Source organism: Maylandia zebra, linkage group LG22, assembly GCF_041146795.1.
Source record: "Maylandia zebra isolate NMK-2024a linkage group LG22, Mzebra_GT3a, whole genome shotgun sequence".
NCBI classification, from domain to species: Eukaryota; Metazoa; Chordata; class Actinopteri; order Cichliformes; family Cichlidae; genus Maylandia; species Maylandia zebra.
The window spans coordinates 19,383,718-19,403,283 of record NC_135187.1 but is presented as its reverse complement, the minus strand read 5'-3'; the positions used below and the strand labels follow the sequence as shown (position 1 = coordinate 19,403,283).

The 19,566-nt window shown below is 42.6% G+C and overlaps 1 protein-coding gene across 4 annotated transcripts; it reads right to left on the bottom strand.

Annotated features, from left to right (window-relative positions):
* Window positions 1-1,492: 1,492 nt before the first annotated feature.
* ubp1 (upstream binding protein 1) lies at window positions 1,493-17,526 on the bottom strand. 4 transcript variants are annotated; one of them, XM_012918279.5, is made up of 16 exons: window positions 17,217-17,526; window positions 12,834-12,985; window positions 11,055-11,131; window positions 10,859-10,964; window positions 10,657-10,763; window positions 10,355-10,507; window positions 10,159-10,269; window positions 7,496-7,603; window positions 7,172-7,278; window positions 7,025-7,079; window positions 5,439-5,532; window positions 5,226-5,316; window positions 4,936-5,054; window positions 4,695-4,837; window positions 3,850-3,901; window positions 1,493-3,755 (listed from the first exon to the last, which is right to left on the bottom strand). In XM_012918279.5, exons 1-16 carry the CDS (start codon window positions 17,285-17,287, stop codon window positions 3,718-3,720), a joined length of 1,584 nt encoding a protein of 527 aa, XP_012773733.1. In that variant the 5' UTR covers window positions 17,288-17,526; the 3' UTR covers window positions 1,493-3,717. The 4 variants fall into 4 exon arrangements, with proteins under 4 accessions (XP_012773733.1, XP_004548094.1, XP_076735747.1 ...); XM_004548037.6 differs by lacking the exon at window positions 17,217-17,526 and adding an exon at window positions 15,901-16,846; XM_076879632.1 differs by lacking the exon at window positions 17,217-17,526 and adding an exon at window positions 15,809-15,831.
* Between the last annotated feature and the right edge of the window lie 2,040 nt (window positions 17,527-19,566).

Genomic DNA, 19,566 nt, shown 5'->3' with positions numbered 1-19,566 from the left:
AAAGCAGAGAAATCCACAAACCGCAGCAGCTAAAAGGTGTCATCCAAGGCACATTTGGATGTTTTCACAAACTGTACAGCGCGACTTTATAAAAGCACTGAATATTTTACACATTATAAATTCTATTTTCTATAATTTCATGTATCCTTTCTTTTGTTTCTTCATTTTCTACGTTGTCACCAAAATGGCGAAACAGTTATGTGCAAACACTTGTCAGTAAAGGTGATTATTGAGGATAGGCATATCCCCCAGAATGTATACCCACTGATGTGGGTTTTTGTCTGGTTTGGTCATTAATTTGCACCTGCTATATTCACTCCTCAGCCCAGGTGTGATACAGCCTCTGATAAGAGAAAACCAGAGTTTGCATGATTTTGGGTCCTAAACATCTGTTTTGGGGGCTCACAGGCAGGTGTTTTGTGCTCACAATCTGCTTGATAAACTATGAGTCAATGCAGCGCCTCATTTAATTGTCCTGCAACAAAAGGCACACCACAATTCTTTGTTGATGACCTTTAACACACTCAAAGAGATACTTTCAGTCTCCACGCCAGGTGCTTCCTGTTGATCATCTTCTTCGCGCTTATCTGTGGAACATCAGGAACACATTCTGCAAAAACTGTTGCTTATGCAGGTAGGAGCAAAATATGTCTCACCCCTAACCTTGAAAGGAGTCTATATAATGTCTGTGTCTGCAAGTGTGCATGCCTTGGCCTTACTGATGATGATGTTAGAGGTGATTTTTGACAGAAGGATATCAGCAGGGGTCAAAGGGAAGGTTTACAAGATGGTAGTGAGACCTGACGTGACGTATGGTTGGAGATGGTGACACTGATAAAGAGAGAGGAAGCTGAGCTGAAGATGTTGAGACTTTAATGTGGGAGTGAGCAGAACAGACAAGATTAGAGATGAGGACATCAGAGGGACCATCAAGTTGTTCCATCTGCGGACAAAGTCAGAGAGACAAGGGTGAAGATGGTTTGGACATGTGCAGAGGAGGGATAGTGGATTTACTGGACAAAGGATGTTAAATATGGAGCTGCCAGGCAGCAGTTAAAGAGGAAGACCACAGAGGTGGTTCATGGATGTAGTGAAGGAGGACATTGCAGAGGGTTGTTGTGACAGGATGCTGCTTTGGATAAGTTGAGACGGAGGCAGATATTCACAGTGGTCACCCCTAAAGGAAGCAGCTCAAATTTGCAAATCTATGAAGTCTAAGTTATAAATCATTGACCATCATTTTAATCTTTCTAATGCCTGAACAACAACATAATTGCCAGAATACTCAATTTAAAATAAAGGTGTTTATCAAACCTAAATAAAAATAAATAAATAAAACAAATTAACCCACTACTTTTAATTCATCCATTATTTTCATTTTGAAAGTTTAGTTTTTGGTTGAAAAAGACAAAAAAAAAAAAAAAAAAGATAAAGGGATGATGTAGGTCTCAAAAACACCATTACAGTTGTAATAATAAAGCAGGACACCAGACAAAGTTATGAAATCATTTATTCCCAGCACGTGGTTGTGTACATCTCCAGCATATGATACTGTGTACATAAGCATCATCATCATCAGACATTGTACTGTACATCAACAGTGGTCACCTCTCGAGCTCGCACTCTCTTACACACAGTCACACAGACAGTCACGCGGTCAGGCCTTCAGCGGACCAAAACTGCTATTCAAGAGTTCGCCGGACTCGCTCTATTAATGTCTGAGCTGATGACCACAGCTTTACTGCGCTGCGGCGCTCACGTCCTCCTAAAACACCACAAGAGCTACAGTCCTGGCTCTGGCGTGTGGGGAGACAAAAGCTTTTTTTTTTTTATTTAGTCTCGACATTGTTTTATTTATTTTGTTCTCCTTCTCGGTTAAGAAGAGGGGAGGGGCAGTAGGACTACTGACTACACATCAAGCTTGAATTTTGTGAATTTCTTCAGTGCAGGCTTGGTCTCTAACGTCTGGAAAAAGACAGAGGGGTTACAGTCACTGACAAAAATTACCATTTCCTACCTTCCCCCATCTTCCACATGCTCTTTACTACATTAGCAAGCTAAAACACGGTTTCATTATACCAACAGGAAAAAAGTTTTGTTGTTTTTTTTTTTTTGTTTTTTTTAAACTGACATAATGAAGTCTTTGCAAGAAAAGAAAAATGATACGAGTGCACACTTAGACACACACACATTCAGACACTGACACGCTCAAGTGTACGCACTTCAAAAATGCTGAAACACCGTGTACCAAAAATCATTATGTCGACTTAACTGAACCCCCAGGAGCAGTGAGAGGCTTCCCGTCACTTTTTCAAAGATAAGGGCGCTCGAAAGACACGACTTCCTGCATTCAGCTACGTAAAAATACAAGGTGGATGTGGTGCTGTGAAGGTTTTCTCCTCTCCAGAAATAAGACTATTGAAACCAGGAGATAGCGGGTGTTTGGTGTTTTTTCTTTGCAAAGCAGATCCTGGAACAGAGGGTTTATTACTTTTGCGCACAAGCAATGCTGCTAAATTTGACTTAATCGTCTCTTAATGCTTCTAAGGTGTCCAGAGTCAGGCAGAAAGAAAAAAAAAAAAAAAGCCGATGAATCTAAAAGCCTGTTTGGTCCCCATGATAGGAGGTTTTAGGATAGGCTGACTGTTTTCTTAAGAGGTTTCGTCGTTTTGCTTTGTTTTTCCTTCTTGCACACAAACGGCCAAGAATCACATGTCTCTGAACGAGTGTTTCAAAGTCAGTACACAAAGCAGAGGAGTCAAATATGAAGTGTATGCGCTGTGTGTGTGTGTAAATGTGAGTTAAAGATCGCTCTATTTAAAAAAAAAAAAAAAAAAAAGCCAGTATGGCACCAGAAACACGTAAATTCAATGAAAGAAACGGCTGATCCATAAATAAAGCACGAAGTAAAATGAGTAAAAGCTCAGAATAAACAGGACGTGCATCGGGAAAGCTGGGCGTGACGTCGCGTCAGCACAGAGATATGGCTGTAAATCACTGAGGACGACTTCGCGAGACGAGAGTTAATGAAAGCAGTCAGTCTGACAAAGTCAAAGAAAAACAAAAAACATCTACAAAACACCCGTTTCTTTCCGGGGGTTACCAAGCTTGGCTGATCAATACGTGGTTGGTTAATTAATGGTTTATTAAGACAAACCCATCGAGAATGTTAAACAAGCAGGGCACGGTGGGATTCTCCTTTAAGCGAGTTAGTATGAGATCGCATGCTGTTCAGCAGTACAGGTTACCAAATACTGGCCTAGTGCTGGTTGTGTGCGTTGTGAAGGAAGGGCAACGAGCAATAAGGAAACGCTTTCCTTCTCCTGCCGACCCCCACTCCTCTCCCGGAGCCGCCACCCTCCGATCTCCACACAAAAACCATACAAAAGACAGAAAAATAAAATAAAAAAATAAAATAAAAATACATAGAACATTGCTAACTTTCCCCCCTTTATCCCACATCCCACCGGTCTCTCTTCTTTGAACTAAATCTCCTTCGTTAATAATGTTTTCAATATGAAACAGTGGACACACCCATGTCAGATTCTAACATTTACATGGCTTTAGCGCAGTCTGTCTGCTTCCCGTCGAGCTATCGCTTAGAGAGACAGGGAGGAAGAAGAGGGAAAGAGTAGAGGCAGGCAGAGGGATGGACAGAGGGAGGCTTCAGCTCCAAAACAGAGGGTGGAGAATTAGTGATGCCATCTGTCCTCCTCACTACTTCAAGATTAGATGGAGTCCTTCGCCCGACTCATCTGCAGAGAGGGGGAAAAGTGAAGGGAGACATTACATCCTCGTCTAAAAGTGATCTAGGTTGTGGCTTTCTATCTGTTAGCAGAGACTGCTGACCTTTGACAGTGCTGATTAAAAAACAGCTCTCGTCAGGGAAGTTGTAAACCATCTGTGGGAGAGAAGTAAAAAAACAAAACAGGGTGAAGCGCTGGAGCTCATGAAACATTCTCAGCAGGTTAAAGGTTTGTTTCGGTTGCACACAGGTCCGACTCTGAAGAGCGACACAGTGTGTGTGACACACACAGAGCCCATAAACAACATGCAAATAAGATGATGGCGCCCGGTTATTCCTCTGTAAGCTGTGAGTGTTTGTAGCTCAGGAGGCAGAGCAGATCATCGATAACTGAAGGGTTGGTGGTTCACTCCTCGGCTCAACACGGGTATTTTTCACTTGTTAGGCAAATGTGTAAACCACTACACTAAACCAGATCTCAAACCCACAACTTCTATGGTGCCTTATTTCTGAGCACGGTGTTTGTGGAGGTATTGTACATCCTGAAAGCTGAGTGAAAAGGACGTCACCATGTCCACTAAAGCACACAGTGAGGCATTTTCCTGTTTATGGGTGGACTGTGGTTTGGGAGGTAGAGTGGGTCTTCTGTGAGTATCCTTGAACCCCAAATTTCCCCTGAAGCATCAGTCTGTGTGTGTGTGTGTGTGTGTGTGTGTGTGTGTGTGTGTGTGTGTGTGTGTGTGAGTGAGATTGTTAGAAAGTACTTAAAGTAGAGGTTAAACGCATGTGTGTGTGAATGCTCTCAGTGCACTAGCAGGGCACCAACCCACTTACCATTTATTCCACTGTTTTTTAATTAAAGACTTCCACTTCATGAGTCTTTCAGGGCCATGAATGTGACACTCAAAATATAGAGAGAGTGAGTGTGTGTGTGTGTGTGTGTGTGTACCTGGTCGCTTAGCAAGATGTGTATGCCTGTAGGACCCTGTCGGTACACCTGGTTGATCGTTCCCAGTGGAATGCTGCACACGCACGCCATCTTGCGGATGAGTTCTGCAGCTGTGAGCTCCTCTAGATACAGAGCATGGTACACTGCACAGAAACACACCAGACCGGTTTCACGGTCATGATAATAATCACAGACGGCATTTGGTCCCTGATTAATATCAGCAGCATCTGTTCGTCTTTACCGTGTAAACCAGAGGAGAGACAGTGTTCTCCATTTTCGTTAGTGCTGTGTCTGTCCAGCAGGGGGCTCTCTTGAAGGGACTCCTTACAGACATATATTGTCAGCCTGGGACGCACTGACCTGCATACACAGAAAACAGCGTGGGTGGTGTATCACAGAGCCTGGAGCTGGCATGATGGGAGATAACTCGCTGTGTTTTTGTTGTGGGTGACATCATGTTATGTCTCTGTCTCTCTTTAACTTGTTTTTTGCTTTGTATTTACCAGAAGCAGCCACTCATGTGTGACCTACCTGGATTTGAGTGCATTGAAGAGCCTGATCCCATCTGCTGGCCCACAAATCTGGACTAGATCGTCCCGGGTTAGCTTTAACAAATCAGAACCTTAAAACAAATAAATAAATAAAAAGGGAGGACATCTGGTCACTTCTAATACACGCGCACGTCTTTCAACATCATGACCACGCCTGACCACGCTGTGTGTCTGACAACCTGCCTGTGCATACCTGAGAAGTTAGAGAAGAGCCGTGTGTAGGAGCTGAAGCGATTTTTCAGCAGCCACTTCTGTGTGTCCTGTATGGAGGCAGTGGGGCCCAACTGCTGTAAAGAGGAGCAAACAGGGGGTCGAAACATTAACACAACTCAGCCCTACTGAGCTAAACCATATTTGGATTAAAACTGAGGGCACTAAAGCCTCTTTTCCACTAGAACCACCAGCTCGACTTTTAGGGTTTTCAGGGCTCGCAAAATCGCAAAGAGTGAAAACTTCAAAAAGCAAATGTCCTAGATCTTGGTTCCACTTGCCTCTTACCTGTGATTTCAGTGGAAATTTCCAATTCAGAATCTGACACAGACTGATTCATGTCCTACACAGTTCTTGCAAGTTCATAGAAATTTCTGTTCAATTAGAACCAAATATTTGAGTTGATGATTGTAATTTGTTGTTGTAATTTGTGTTTTAAATATTTTTAGATTAATGTATAATATTGTAAAGGAAACAAAACATAAATCAAAATTTTCTTTTATTTTTTTTTAGGCTACTTAAATTTATTTTGGGCTACCAAAAACTGAAAAGTGCCTGCCCCAAGGGCTACCAGGGATTTTGAAATTTTGCGAGCCCTGGTTTTATATTAGGTGGTAGTACCTGGTACCACAAATATGACGCCAACAGACTGCATGACACTGATTGGCACAGGAGTGACATCACTGGATGACTCATGAGTGATGCCTTTTTTGAAAGCCGGAAACGGGGGAAATGGCGACACATGAAGCGGTGCAGACATTTAACATCAGTTTAGCAACATGTATATCAACGCCTCAATGTCCTCCATTGTGTTTTAGCATCACAGGAGTTAAGAGCCACCTCGCTATAACAACCCCACCCACATTGAGCTTTACTGACTTGCAATAGAAAATGACCAAAACTGAGTAAAGTTGAATCGAGCAGACGCTAGTGGAAAAGAAACTTAAGACAATTTCAAATAAAACACAAAGAGTGGAAAAAAGTCATGGATCCAAACTCAACTGCAGAGTGGAGGTGAGACATTCGTCAGTCACCTACACCATTTTCTCCTCTCTGTAACTGAAAACACTACATTTCATATTACACAGAGATATAATGGCAGATAAATGGGAGGAAATACGCTTTGAATGTTCGAATGCAGCTCAAATTCATGGAGAGAATTCAAATGAAAGGTAATAACAGCAGAAAAAGTTATCTAAATATCTGCTGGAATAAATGTTGCTGCTCATCAGAAACAAACATGGATTTAACCACAGCAGCAGTCGGTACTGCGATTGTGTCACTTACTGAAACTCAATAAAATCTTAACCCTGTGTCATTAAGGGAGGAAAACGTATCATGTGACACGGCAGCAGGTGTTCGTCACAGCAGACGTTTTAATTTGCGATTTCAAGAACAGAACAAATGTTACTAAAACCATTAACAGCGCCTCTGCACTGTTCAGCCGAGTCGTTACAGCCTGACAGTGACTCAGCACACACGCGGCAAAGCAATCAATTACGTCATCATCTACACCCGAGTCTCTTACACCTCTGTTCTGTTCGTGCAGGTGTGTCACTTTTCACTAACCTCCGAGTTGCCATGGCTGCCAGGGTCTGCCTGGTGATTGGGTGAGGACGAGTCACTGGAAAACAGAGACGTTGATTTAAGACCAGTATACACTTTACCTAAAAAACAGAAAGCTCTCTCACTCACGCACACACACTTTCAAGGTACCTGTCCAGTACTGAGGAGGTCGTGTAGGTCGACAGTGGGGTGGAGGCGAAGGAGAGAGTAGCTGCCTGGTTGGTGCTGGTGTAGGCGTTGTCTGGCCAAGGAGAGCACTGTGGAAAGCGCACTTATTGATACAAGCAGCTCAAACTACACAGAAACAACAAGTGAAAGACATTTAGCTCCATCTAGCCTAAAGTCAAGTTCAGTACAACATCCCCTAAACAGCAACTGACGGCCTCACTAATCAACAATAGGTCCTAAAAAAGGTGGCAGACAGTGTGTGGAGTGATTAAGAGGAGGAAGAGGAGAGCAGAGCAGGATGCTTACACTGCCTCTTTTGGCCAAGGAGTCGCCACAATCAGCGGGAAGTGTCCGCTTGCTGGACTTTTTCAGCTCATGGTCGCCCGCATCCTCTATGATGGGCTCAAGCCTCGTCTACATACAGACACACAGCAGAGATTAACCAGCCAGTGGTTATCACACAAACAACTAAAACCTCCAACTCGATATGTGGGGAACAGATAGAGGTGTGGTTATCACCGTAATTATAGTCCAATAACATTTGAGCGCATTTTAAAACAGTCTGAGGAGAGTTTCACCCTCACCCGCCAAACACCGAAAAGTCACAGAGACACTATTTCACAAAATAAATGTAATATATTTGATAAAAGGCAATTCTTTAGACTTCATTACTAACTGATTTTAATACAAGCTGCAAAAGATTCAAAGTGGTTTTTTTCCTCTTTATGCAACAAACTGCAAACCATTTTCCTCCAAGCGAGAAGTTATGTCACTGCAGCAACAGTGAAAATGAATTAAAAGCTGGGTCTCTGATAAAAGGTGCAGAGCATGATTGATGCTAATAAATAAAGGCTGGCCAGCCCTTACTGATGGAAGAAACAGACCCGTCTGGCTGTTGGGGAAGCTGACGAATGTCGGCTAAAATGTTACGCATGTTCTGATATAAACCTTCCGACAAACCGGCGATCTTTGGGGAGAACCACCACCTCGCCCACAATGTCAGCTGGGAAGGACTCCAGACCCCAAAACCCTGAACTGGATGAGGTGTTAAGAAAACTGATGTTCTGACATAGGTGGTTTTATGTTTGTTATATTTACAGTTTGTCCATGTTATGCTTTATGACTCAGTCACACTACAGTAAAAATAGAACGACATCCTCTTTTTCGCTGGGAAAACTTTCATCAATCAGCCGGTGATTCTTTTGCTGCAAGTAGTTGCAGCTACCAATTAGGGCCGACTGTCTGACATCCTTGACCTCTGGGTGACTTTTTGTTTGCAAAGTGATTGAATGGGAGGTAACCTGTCTCTATGACAGTCAGTCTGACTCAAGACTGACTGTCATAGACTGTGGTCTAATTTATAGGCACACCTCGTCTGTGATGCATCTCTTTGCAACAGTGGCTGTATTCTGGTTATATTCTTGTTTAAAAGCGAGGTTGCCGAGCACCTGTACTGCTGTACAGGTGCTCGGCAACCTCGCTGTACTGTATTGCAAGTCAAATGTGAGTGATGTTTAAGGGGGGTGTAGATATGAGAAGACCCTGAACAATCTCACTTATATAATCAGCTAGAACAAATTAAAATAAATCCCTTTTGTCACATTAACACAACTATTTAGTCGAGACCAGCTATTCCCAAAATTCAAAACCCCTGCAGCTTCATTTGAAACATAAACATTTTCAGTGGCACGCCCAAACCTTCAGTAAAAACGCCCAACTGATGGTCACACATACCTAACAAAGCATTTCCTTTGTGCTTTCATTTATTCATGCTCCAGTGATGAAATTGTTGAACCTGATCTTCTATCAGCAGCTTTAGTTTCAAAATTAAAATCTTTACAATTAGTGACAAGAAAAAGTTCAGGAGCAAAAAAAAAAAAGCCCCATAATTAAGAATAACAATAAATAATGGCAATTTTAAAATGAATTACAAAACAAGTCAAAACAAGATTCTAATATAGAAACACTTTTGATTTTAAAATAACCCTAAAAAGATGTAATCCTACAGAATCCAATAAGAAATAAGCCAAAAGTTTATTAGCTGGTTATAAAACATAAGTAAAATAGAAATATGTTTCTCATCCTGCAGGATTTAGTCGTATAAACGCTCCACAGATTAAAATTAGACGGTCCCATCCATTTACCGCCTGAACGTGTGCAGGAGGGATACTGGGCACACTGGACCTGCTGTGGCCCATTCAGACCCCATAGGGGGTTGCAGCCCACACATTGGGAATCATTGGTCTAGACAAACAGTTGAGCTGACAATAAAAGTCTGTTCAGTATCTGAGAAAATATGGAAAAACCACACAAAGTGACACAAAATCCACTTCAGTTGTGTGCTGCAAGTCGACTAGCTGATAGCTGGGCACAGAAATACTAACCAGTTATCCGGTTGTTGTTTCACAGCAGCAGCGTGCCTCTGATTTGGTGAACAAATGAGGCGGAAAGAAGGAAAGATGACAGCCGTGTGAACAAACACGGGTCTCCTAACATTAAACACACCTGGCAAACTAATGTGACATCAAATCTGTGCCACTGTGAAAAACATTTGTGATTTTTTTACATTTAAAAAAAAAAAAAAAAGACCACCTCCCCCCAAATAAATCAAAGGAGGGTTTTTATTTTTGGGCTCAACGCGATTGTCGTATTTTTGATGATCTGAGGTTTAAAAACGCAGTAACTGATTGTTTCAGAGTCCCTGACATTTATACACTTGAATGTGAGAAACAGTGAGAAACCACGGCCAACGAATTAAGAGGATTATATGACTTCAGCAGCTTTCTGAATAAAGTTATTGCTGTTCGTTAGTTCTTAAATCCAAAGCATTGTAATTTTCAGACTGGTTGGCAGTGATGGAGTCTTTTGTATTATGAACAAGAACTGAACCTGGAAGCTTGTTAGTATTATAAGCTAGTTAGTGTCAAAGTCACATAAAGCCTAGGAGTTCACAGCAGCCCTGTACCGACCTCTGACAGGATAGTGGTATCGTAAGAAGGCTGGTACTTTTCCTTCTCTTGAGCTGTGCGTTTCTCCATCTTCTCCCTGTCAGTCTTTTGCTTGCGATCTGCCCCCTTTGGCTAAACAGGAAGCAGAGAAGAAGAGATGTAACTGGTGAGTGCTGGCACAGTTTCAAACGTGCCCTGTTTAAGATTGAGTGAGCACCTTGAAGACTTTAATTTGGCAGGAGGCAGAGTGGAGGTGCTCCGTGTAGTCTCCGCCGTCTCCGAGGGCGAACGTGTCGATCTGGATCCTGAAGGGGACGCCCTTCTCTCCGCCGTGCTTCCTGGGAGTGAACTCCGTGCTAATGCAGTGCACCTGCAGACGGCGGGTAGACACGATGAAGTCAAAACGTGTTTGATGTGGAAATTCAGCAGCACGCTGAGCAGGTGGCTCAAAGAGAGAGGATGTATGTGTGTGTGTCTCTCTGTGGTTTGAATGAGTGTCAGAGGATGTCTGAGTGTTACCTGCACAAACACAGAAGTTCTTTTGTTCAAGTCCCACAGAAACTCTGCAGCATTCAGCTGGGAGGGGTGAGTCTTTGGCTCCACAATGCCCACTGACATGGGGATATCTGATACACAGACACACACACACAGATATTTGAGTTACAAATCACACACATGAACGGGACAGTCTAAGCAAACATTTCTCGGCAGGCATCTTTACCGATGTCAAGGAGACGGTCGCCAGGACGGTTCCACTTCCATCCCTCCAGCTGCTGGTGCTCTGTGTACTGCAGCCGACGGTCGTGAAACACCACTCGCACTATGCTCTACACACACAGACACACACATTAGATATAAAGTGTCCTGTCTACAGACACAGATGCATGATTGTCCTCGAGCTGTGAGGATCCTCTCACCTTCACCATCTTGTTGTTGAGCTCCGGTAACTCCCCTGGCTTCCTGTTGTCCAACATACGCACCTCATAAGACTGGCCTGAGTGAGAGTAGATGAACATTAAAAAACAAAACAACAACAAAAAAAGAAAGATTTAACAAGGAACAGTGAGTATATACATATTTGAATTTAACACACTCAATAAAAAGGTACAGGCTCATTATTATTGTTGTAAATTTATGAATGACACTGCAGGAATGGTTCCTCTGATGAAACACTCAATACTGGGATTTAATGGCACTAAAACTCATTTTTGGATTACTTGTTACAACTTCTGATTATTTTACTGTGAGCATTATATATTGATGTTATCACATTTAAGGTCCTTTTAAAAAAAACAAACAAAAAACCCAACGTTCTTTTAGTAATTTATTGTTATGGTTTAACTTCCAACTCCTGCCTGTTTAGTTACACATGACTGTGTTTTATTGCACTTTGTGTAAAGAACTTTGAAATGCTAGTTGTGATAAGTGCTATGCAAACAAAACGTTATCATAAATCCTGGACTCTCTCACTGGTCTGCCTATCGACTCTGTAGTTACAGAGTTTAACCTTATCAAACTTCCAGGAACAAAGACCAAAAACACAAAAAAGTAGATACAGAATCCTCTGAGTGCTGCTGTGGAGACCACTTGCATTTTATACTCTTTAAATGATCACACCTGAAGGTAAATTTGCCTTTTAATTCTTGATTGAAGTTTTGTAAAATCACCCCAGTGTGGTATAAAGTTGTGTCACTGCTGCAGTGGTTTATGTTTCAGTTTGTGTGAAACAGACAAAAACACATGCATGCCAAAGTAAACCGTCTTTCCTAAAAAATTAGCACAAATGCTCACACTGCACAGGCTGACCTGTGAAGACACCGCTCAGGTATTTTGTTTATTCATGCTCACTCCAGTTTAATTACATGCAATTTAATCCAGCTTTATTTATATAACACGACTTCACACCAACAGTCACCTCAAGGTACTTTCTATCGCTACAATATGAGCAATATAAACCCCAACGATCAGAAAATACCTGACCCTGCTCTCTATCAAACTCCTTCACAGGCTTTATTAGAATATTTTATTGTTATATGTGAAGCAGAAACAGACGTTTAGACCATATGATGAATTTCTTACTTTGCTGGTTTTGTTTTTATACAAAACAATTCTAATAAAAAAGTAAGTTAACTTGTAAATCTTGCACTTTTAAAGTAAAAATTACAGGCAAAAAAAACAAACAAGCGAATAAAACACTGAGTTGGACAGATAATCATTATTAATGCACTGAGAAAGTAAAAGTCAGTGGGGGTAATGGAGTGTTTGGAGGGCAGTACAGTGTTACACAAAAACAAAACAACTTTTTCCAAGAAAAAACACAAAATCTCGTCTGTATGACCAAACCACCTTTAAACAAGGCCCCTGAGCTGTGTTTAAATAAATAAATAAAAACTGTGTGTATTGATATGCTAAATAACCTGGAATAATAACGTCTTGTTATGCATTCAACGTGCATTACAATACATTTCAGTAATAGGCAGATCTTAGTGTGTCACGTCGAGGGCACACGAGGCTGGCATTCACATCAGTAAGAGTTTCATTTTACAGTGATCACACCGAAATGCATTAAATTAATGCGCTCATTATTTATTGACGTTGGATTGTTGACAGGCAGCCATGCAACACAAACTGGGTCGTGTAAAACCGGGTCAACAACCCCCCCCTCCCAAAATCACCTGCCGTTCTTTAGGTCTCACCTTGGTTTAGGTATGTGAGCGTTTCGTCATGCAGCTTGACAGCGGGCGAGGTGGCGGTGCACAGCACATACTGGAATGGGGGATTTTTGGTCTCATTTTCAGGAGGGAGGCTGGAGTCCTCCTGCTTAAAGATTGGCAGAGCCAGCACATCACTAGGAGGGGCGAGAGAGACAAACAAGTCAGCGAGGGAAAAACAAAAAAAACAACAAAAGAACAGTTGTGAGCGATACGTTTTCCCCGTTAGGAGCTGATTTGGCGTATTTTCCTTGGCACTGGCCTCAATTTTTTTCAACTAGCTTTTGTCTCAAAGTTAGTTTGAATCTCCAGCACCATGTGAGCTCCATCCTGATGACAACATAATCACTGTGACCTTCCTGAAGGCAAAGGAAATCGTGTATTTATGCATCAGTACTTGACGACCTTCTCTCAAATGTTTGTGTGATTTTAACACTCTCACTTCACTCTTGATATGTCACTTTCAGTTGGGCAATATTTCCCTGTCACAGTGTGGAATAATTCAATGGATCACCTTTTTTTAGAATAAGTGACGAAGACTATCCATCGATCAAACTGTCTCTCTAATTATGTATGCATGAGTCCGCAGGAGGATAAATGAACAGAAACACCCAGAGATAGCCTTAGCTGCTGACATATACCATCTCTCACGCTTGGCAGGCACTGTAGACAACGTTCCCGTACTTGGCTCACCCTGACAAATGCTGTGGGAGTGTCAATGAGGGCACAGAGAAGGGTGAGGAGTGTGTGCATGTGCAAAAAAAGAAGTCCTATCTGTGCAAAAATATGTAGATCAGGGCATCTCATTACCTGGAAAACTAATCTGGAGCCAAACTAAAACCACCTTACCAAATTTCAAATAATTCCTGCAGCACCTTCCTCAAAACAACGAAGTCTTTCAAAGAGCTGCCTGCTAGATTTATCCTGCCCCGTATCGCTTTCTCTCAATCACTTGCCGGTGTGTTTTCTCTGCAGAGTGAGCGAGCCCAGGCAGCACCAACATGGGTGCCACAGCCCAGCTGAACCATGCTGCCCACGAAAACTGCATCTGCTTCCTGAAATCTGAGGAGCTCGTTCCACTGAATAACACCGAGACATTCTGTTCCCATCAGCTGCTGACTCCAAACACACCCACGACCCACCCCTGCACCACAGACAGACAGCAGTATGTCTGAAGCACAAACTAATACTGTCAATGCATACCATCCCCTGAATACCAGTAATCTTGCTTACACACATAAGCGACAGGCACACACCTACGTCATGCTCAGATAAACACACGCTAAAAGCAGACGGATGCAGATAAAGCACATGTATGCCCTCGGCGGGCTTGCCTTCATCATGCAAATATCACGACCTCCCATTAACCTGTTACATAACAGTGCACGCATACTAGGAATTACTAATTGAACAGGTGGTTTATAACAAAGTTATTCAGCTCAGTCTTTCCACACATATCGACTTCAAGATATATTTGGTGACTCTTTTAAACATTAGGAATTTATTTATTTACCCCCCACCCAAAAAAAAAAAAAAGGAAAATCCAATGACAAATGACCAGCAAGTCTCAACCTTTCCTGTACTGGTATTGTGACAGTTCACACCATCATTCAGCTGCTTCCCCAGAGAGGTTCTCGTCCCCTTGTCGGATGTACTATGACAGCACAGTTGCAGGAAATGCACATGCATCCTCTGCAGACAGATTATTCTCAAGTAATGCTGCCCAGCCAGTGTAAATATGCACCATCAGCATAAATGCTGGAATAACCTGACTAACCAGAAACCAGGGAAAAACTGGCTTGTTATTATATTAAAACCAGAACTATGAAGATAAAATTTGTTACTAGACTGCATGTTTATTAGCCTCGGCGTGTACAGGCAGGTGAGATATTTTGGCAAAAACCAACACAATGTGTTTAAATAAGGGGTTGGGCCAGTAACACCTGAAAACCTCCACATGCTGGCATTCATCTTACAGCTCTCTGGAAATCTACTGCAGGGATGAATGCCAATATTCCAAAAGACACTCCCTTATTTGGTCTGTTGATGGTGGTCTTTGGTACAAGAGGGCACAGACATTTAAACTGGACTAAGATCAGATGAGTGTAAAGGTTATAGCATAGGACTGCTATAAGCTGTGGGTCAGTGTCATTGAAAAACTAACTCTGAAACAGTTTTAGGATAAATATAACCATGCAATGAGAAATAAATACATAAATAAATTTTTGATTTCCAATACTATTGGAGTCACACACCCCCCCCCAAAAAAAAAACAAATGGGCCAAACATGATGGTGTGCTAGTGTAAAAAGATACATTAAGTGTATTTACAGTGACTAAATTGCTGCTACATTTTCTGAAGAAAATCATTCAGGAGGAAAGCAAGAGTTTCAAAAATGTCAGAGTTAAAATATTCAGACTAAAAACATATGATCATGGATCACTGCTTAGAGAGGTCAGGAGCAGGTAAACAGAAAAAAAATACTGGCTTCAATGATAAAAGATGAGGTGCATATATGTCCTGAATTGAGGGAGGGAAAAATGCTTGAGCAATTTCATTTATAACCTAGAACAGCTCCATTAAAAAGAGTCTAAATTCAGTCCCATCCGCCTAGACATGTGCAGCCACTTGTTTTCACATAACCCTGATTATGAGAAACAAAGCCACAGACCTGTTCTTAAAACCAGAACAGTGTCTTCCTGACTTCCTGGATGTAACAAAAACTTTACCCATGTCCTTGCAGCATACACGTGCATTGAGAAACAGTGCAGACTGATAAAAAAAACAAAAACAAAACATCTTTGTCCCTGGCAGTATGACACGTGTCCCCTTCCCTGCCTTTGTGTGTGTTTAGAGAAATTAATCTTCATCCCTGATCGTGGCACCCCGCAGTGACTGCTCGAGTCCAAATCCCAAAACAAAGAGAAACCATAACACCCAACACAAAGGGAGTAACGCACCCAGGGGGGCTGTAATGTTAACACTCAGAGAGCTGTTCTTGCCAACGACCCACTGAAGCTGGGACTGGCATGTTGTCTTCAGTCTCTCTAACCTCATGCTGTAGGCTCCAGCGCCCAGCTCCTGCCCGATGCCGGACAGGCTGGCGTCGAAGTCGTGAACCAGCCCCGACTCGATGGTGGCGTCGTCCATCTTCAGCACCCAGGCCATCGGCCCCAGCTCCTTGTCCTCGGCTTCTACTCGGATGGCCGCCAGCTTGCTTCAGGTACGAGAGGTCGGCTTATAGAGGAAGTGAGCTTTGCAGCTTCTGAATGACACCCGTGAGAGGAAAGTTATGCTGCTAGCCCGCTAGCCGCTCCCTGGCAAGCTGGGCAGGCGAACCGGTAGCTTTCCACAGAGACTGGATGCATTGCCATATCTCCACTCGAGTTCTGAGAGTTTATTTTCGCACAAAGGGATGCTCCAAAACAGGCAGACTGCCTGAAAGTAACTTAGAACCCACTCAGCGAGTAAATAGTTAGTCGTGACTGAAGATCCGAGCTGATTGTCAGCATGCTAATGTTAGCTAACAGCTAGCTTTGAAAAGGAAGCTTAAGCAAGCTAGCCTGAATTCAGCAGCGCCTTTGTTGCTTCAAGTATCGAGTCTTCATACAGTCCGACTGACGTTTGTTCAGCAGAACGACACAAGCAGAAGGAGGAAAAAATATCGTTTTAATCCACACACCGCATCCCACGCAGCGCCCCGCACCAGCTGTTGCTACCGAGCTATGAAGCTAACTAGCATCAACTTCACTTGCTTTCAGCTACGTCCGGTGACCTAAGAGCGGCTCTCCTCTGGCGCTCCCTCTACCATCCCACTCCGCGCTCCTCTTCTCATCGCGGGGCTGGAATCACCGCCGGGGCTCCTTATTTTTAACACGCAGTCCGTTAACCATCCAAAATGAAGCGTTTGACACAAAACAGAGCATCAACATGGCTCCCTCAGCACACAGACTGTCGGTCTCTGAAGCCCGCAGGGCTGCCACCGCCAGCCTCGGGAAGGATGCCAAAGACTGAGTCCAGCCAATCAGAGGCCGCCCTCTGTGCCCAGCGCAGAATTATTAGCCAATCAGCAACCTTCGAGCTTCCGTCATTGTGTCCAACTGTAGTTGCGCTCTGCCTCCCTGAAACTATAACACATATCTACAAAAAGTCGTTACTGTCAAAAAATATGAACCCTGTAGGCATGCAAACACCCCTCAGTGTCAAGTAAAAATAATGTTATATCTCTGATGCAAATACAGCGACAGGGCGCTGACCTTTTCACCGAGAGTTATTTATTAACAGGTATTGTTGTTGCTCCAAACACCCACACTGTGAGGATATAAACTAAACCAAACATTTACATTTGAGCTGTACATGAGCGGATACCTCGTATAGCCGCTGTTCTGTCTCTGTAGGGGGGCTCGGAAGTTTTCAGTGTACGGCTGCCAGAACAACATCGCGTCTCATCAGCCCTCTCCTCACTTCTCCTACACATAAACACCACTCGGCCCGGTTCCGACGACGAGGTCCAAACGGGAGATCAGTGTTTCATTCATGTCAGTGTCGAGCAAGAAGAAAAGTCCAGTCCACAGAAGATGGCTGCAGACCTTTTGCACTCTCTGGTCAATAATTACGCACCGCTCGGACCCTGGACGTGGCGCACTCTCAAGTCTGGTTTTCTGAGTGGGGCACACACGCTATTTTGGCCCTGAAAGGGAGGTGGAGGTGGAGGGGAGGCCCGCCTCATGACTTAAAGTCCTTCTGTCTGACTCAGGAAATTCAGAATATGGACATAAACACACGACAGTCAACACCAAATATGCAAACATCAAAGAACACAAGGGAGTAACTTGACTTGTCTAGCATGGACAGAACTAAAATTCATGTTGCATAAGTGTTGGATAACACTTGTTCATTTTAAATGAAGGATTTGCAATGGACAGCTTGTAAAAAAAAAACTAATAAAAAAAATCCCCCCTTCAGTTTAAAAATATATGAATACAGTAATTACTACAATAAAAAAAAAATCAATCAGTTCTTGTACATTTGAATAATGTAATAAATAATATGTTTTTAAATTCAGTATGTATATAGGTGTACAGAGGCCGTTTTAGCAGTCATCACTCATGTGTTCCACATTTAGTGTCACCAAAAGCAAATTTATCATGTAACTCTAGTTACATAAATGCACAACTGAAAACTGCTGTGTTGGTTAAAGAAGCAATGATCAGGCGAGTAAAGACTGAAGCTATTTGGTCACAATGACACCAGGTGCATTTGGAGGAATAAAGGTGAGGCTTTTACGCCTAAGAACACTACCAAGTGTCAAGCATCGTGGTGGTAGCATCGTGCTCTGGGGCCGTTTTGTTGCCAGTAGTACACTAGACAAATTAGCTAGAACTTTACCTCAAATCAACATCTAGATGGTTGAAACTTGAAGACAGTTAGGTGTTCCAACAGGAGGATGATCCCAAACACACACGACAACTGGCTTTGTAATAGATAAAGTAGGGTGACATTACATTGCTGGAGCAGGCTTCCCAAAGCCACGACCTCAATCCTATTGAAAATTTGTGAAAGAGCCCTAAAAGCCAGATCCTTACCAAGAAACCAACTGATTTAAATGAACGCTATACCAGACACCAGAAGCTTGTTGATGCCTACCACTTTGCCTACAAAGCACTTTGAATCACCTTGTTGTTGAATTGTGCTATACAAATAAACTTGCCTTGCCTTACCAAGAGAGTGTAGTTGAGGTGCGACTCACTAAGGGACATTCACCAAATATTAGTGACATGTGAGCACACATCACCTTATATGGTTTACAGAATATCCCAAATAAACTCAAACCTGTGTATTTCTTTGTAACTAAAGTCCTTAAAGGTGTATGCTGAACAATCATTTCACCCTGCAAAAAGAACCGTTACAGTAAATACACTGATTCTCATTTAGCGCTTGTCTACTCTACCTGCTCAAGTGCTTTCTATCCAACATTCCCACACATTCATACTCCGACAGATGGATTGGAGTTAGATAACTTGGGGTTAGTATCTTACCCAAGAGCTACATGCACCCCAGTTCAGGGAAATCATGGAAAGTCTAAAAACAAACCTTCCTTTCCGACCAATAAGACCCACTTTTCATAACAAGGTCTTCTTGTTCTAGGAAATTAAAGCCAATTTAAGCAGAAAACTGTCAAAAAGTCAAGATTTCCAAGCCAGGGAACAAGCACGGTTAGTTGTTACCTGCAAAACACAAGAGTTGATTTAAAATGCAAATTTTAAGTATGTAAAACTGCTAAAGTATACCACATCCATCTTCAACAGTGTAACTGATATGTTTTCCCAAGTTGGGAATTGTTTTGAGGACAGACTCAGTATGAACTGCAGGGTCTTGGCAGGTTGTAGATGAGTGCAGCAAGGCCAGGGGGTTTTACAGGTCAGACAGTATCTGGGACTCTCTTTAGCTGTTCCTAAATTTACAGCCCAGAGGACAGATGGATACATGAAATATAGCACCAGTTTCACAAATAGCTATGTTGCATAAGACCTAAATGTTATCTTTTATTTCATGTGTGGATTAGCCCACTTTCTTAACGTTTCTTAACAAGTCCACGATCTCCCACCTGCTGCTGCTCTTTGCGGGAGAGCGACAGCTGGAAAACCCACTGCTTTATCAGACAGTAAATTAAACTCCTGGTGTTGATTGGTTTGTCAAAGCAAGGATAAAATCCTGA

Bases quoted from the DNA above. Each gene is read 5' to 3' on its own strand.
- ubp1 (XM_004548037.6), bottom strand. From the start codon at position 16,016: ATGGCCTGGGTGCTGAAGATGGACGACGCCACCATCGAGTCGGGGCTG. The intron at 7,604-10,158 runs GTCGGTACAGGG...GTCTGTATGTAG, and splicing joins ATACCACTATCCTGTCAGAG to ACGAGGCTTGAGCCCATCAT. The intron at 4,838-4,935 runs GTAAAGACGAAC...GTTTCTGTGCAG, and splicing joins TCTCTCCTCTGGTTTACACG to TGTACCATGCTCTGTATCTA.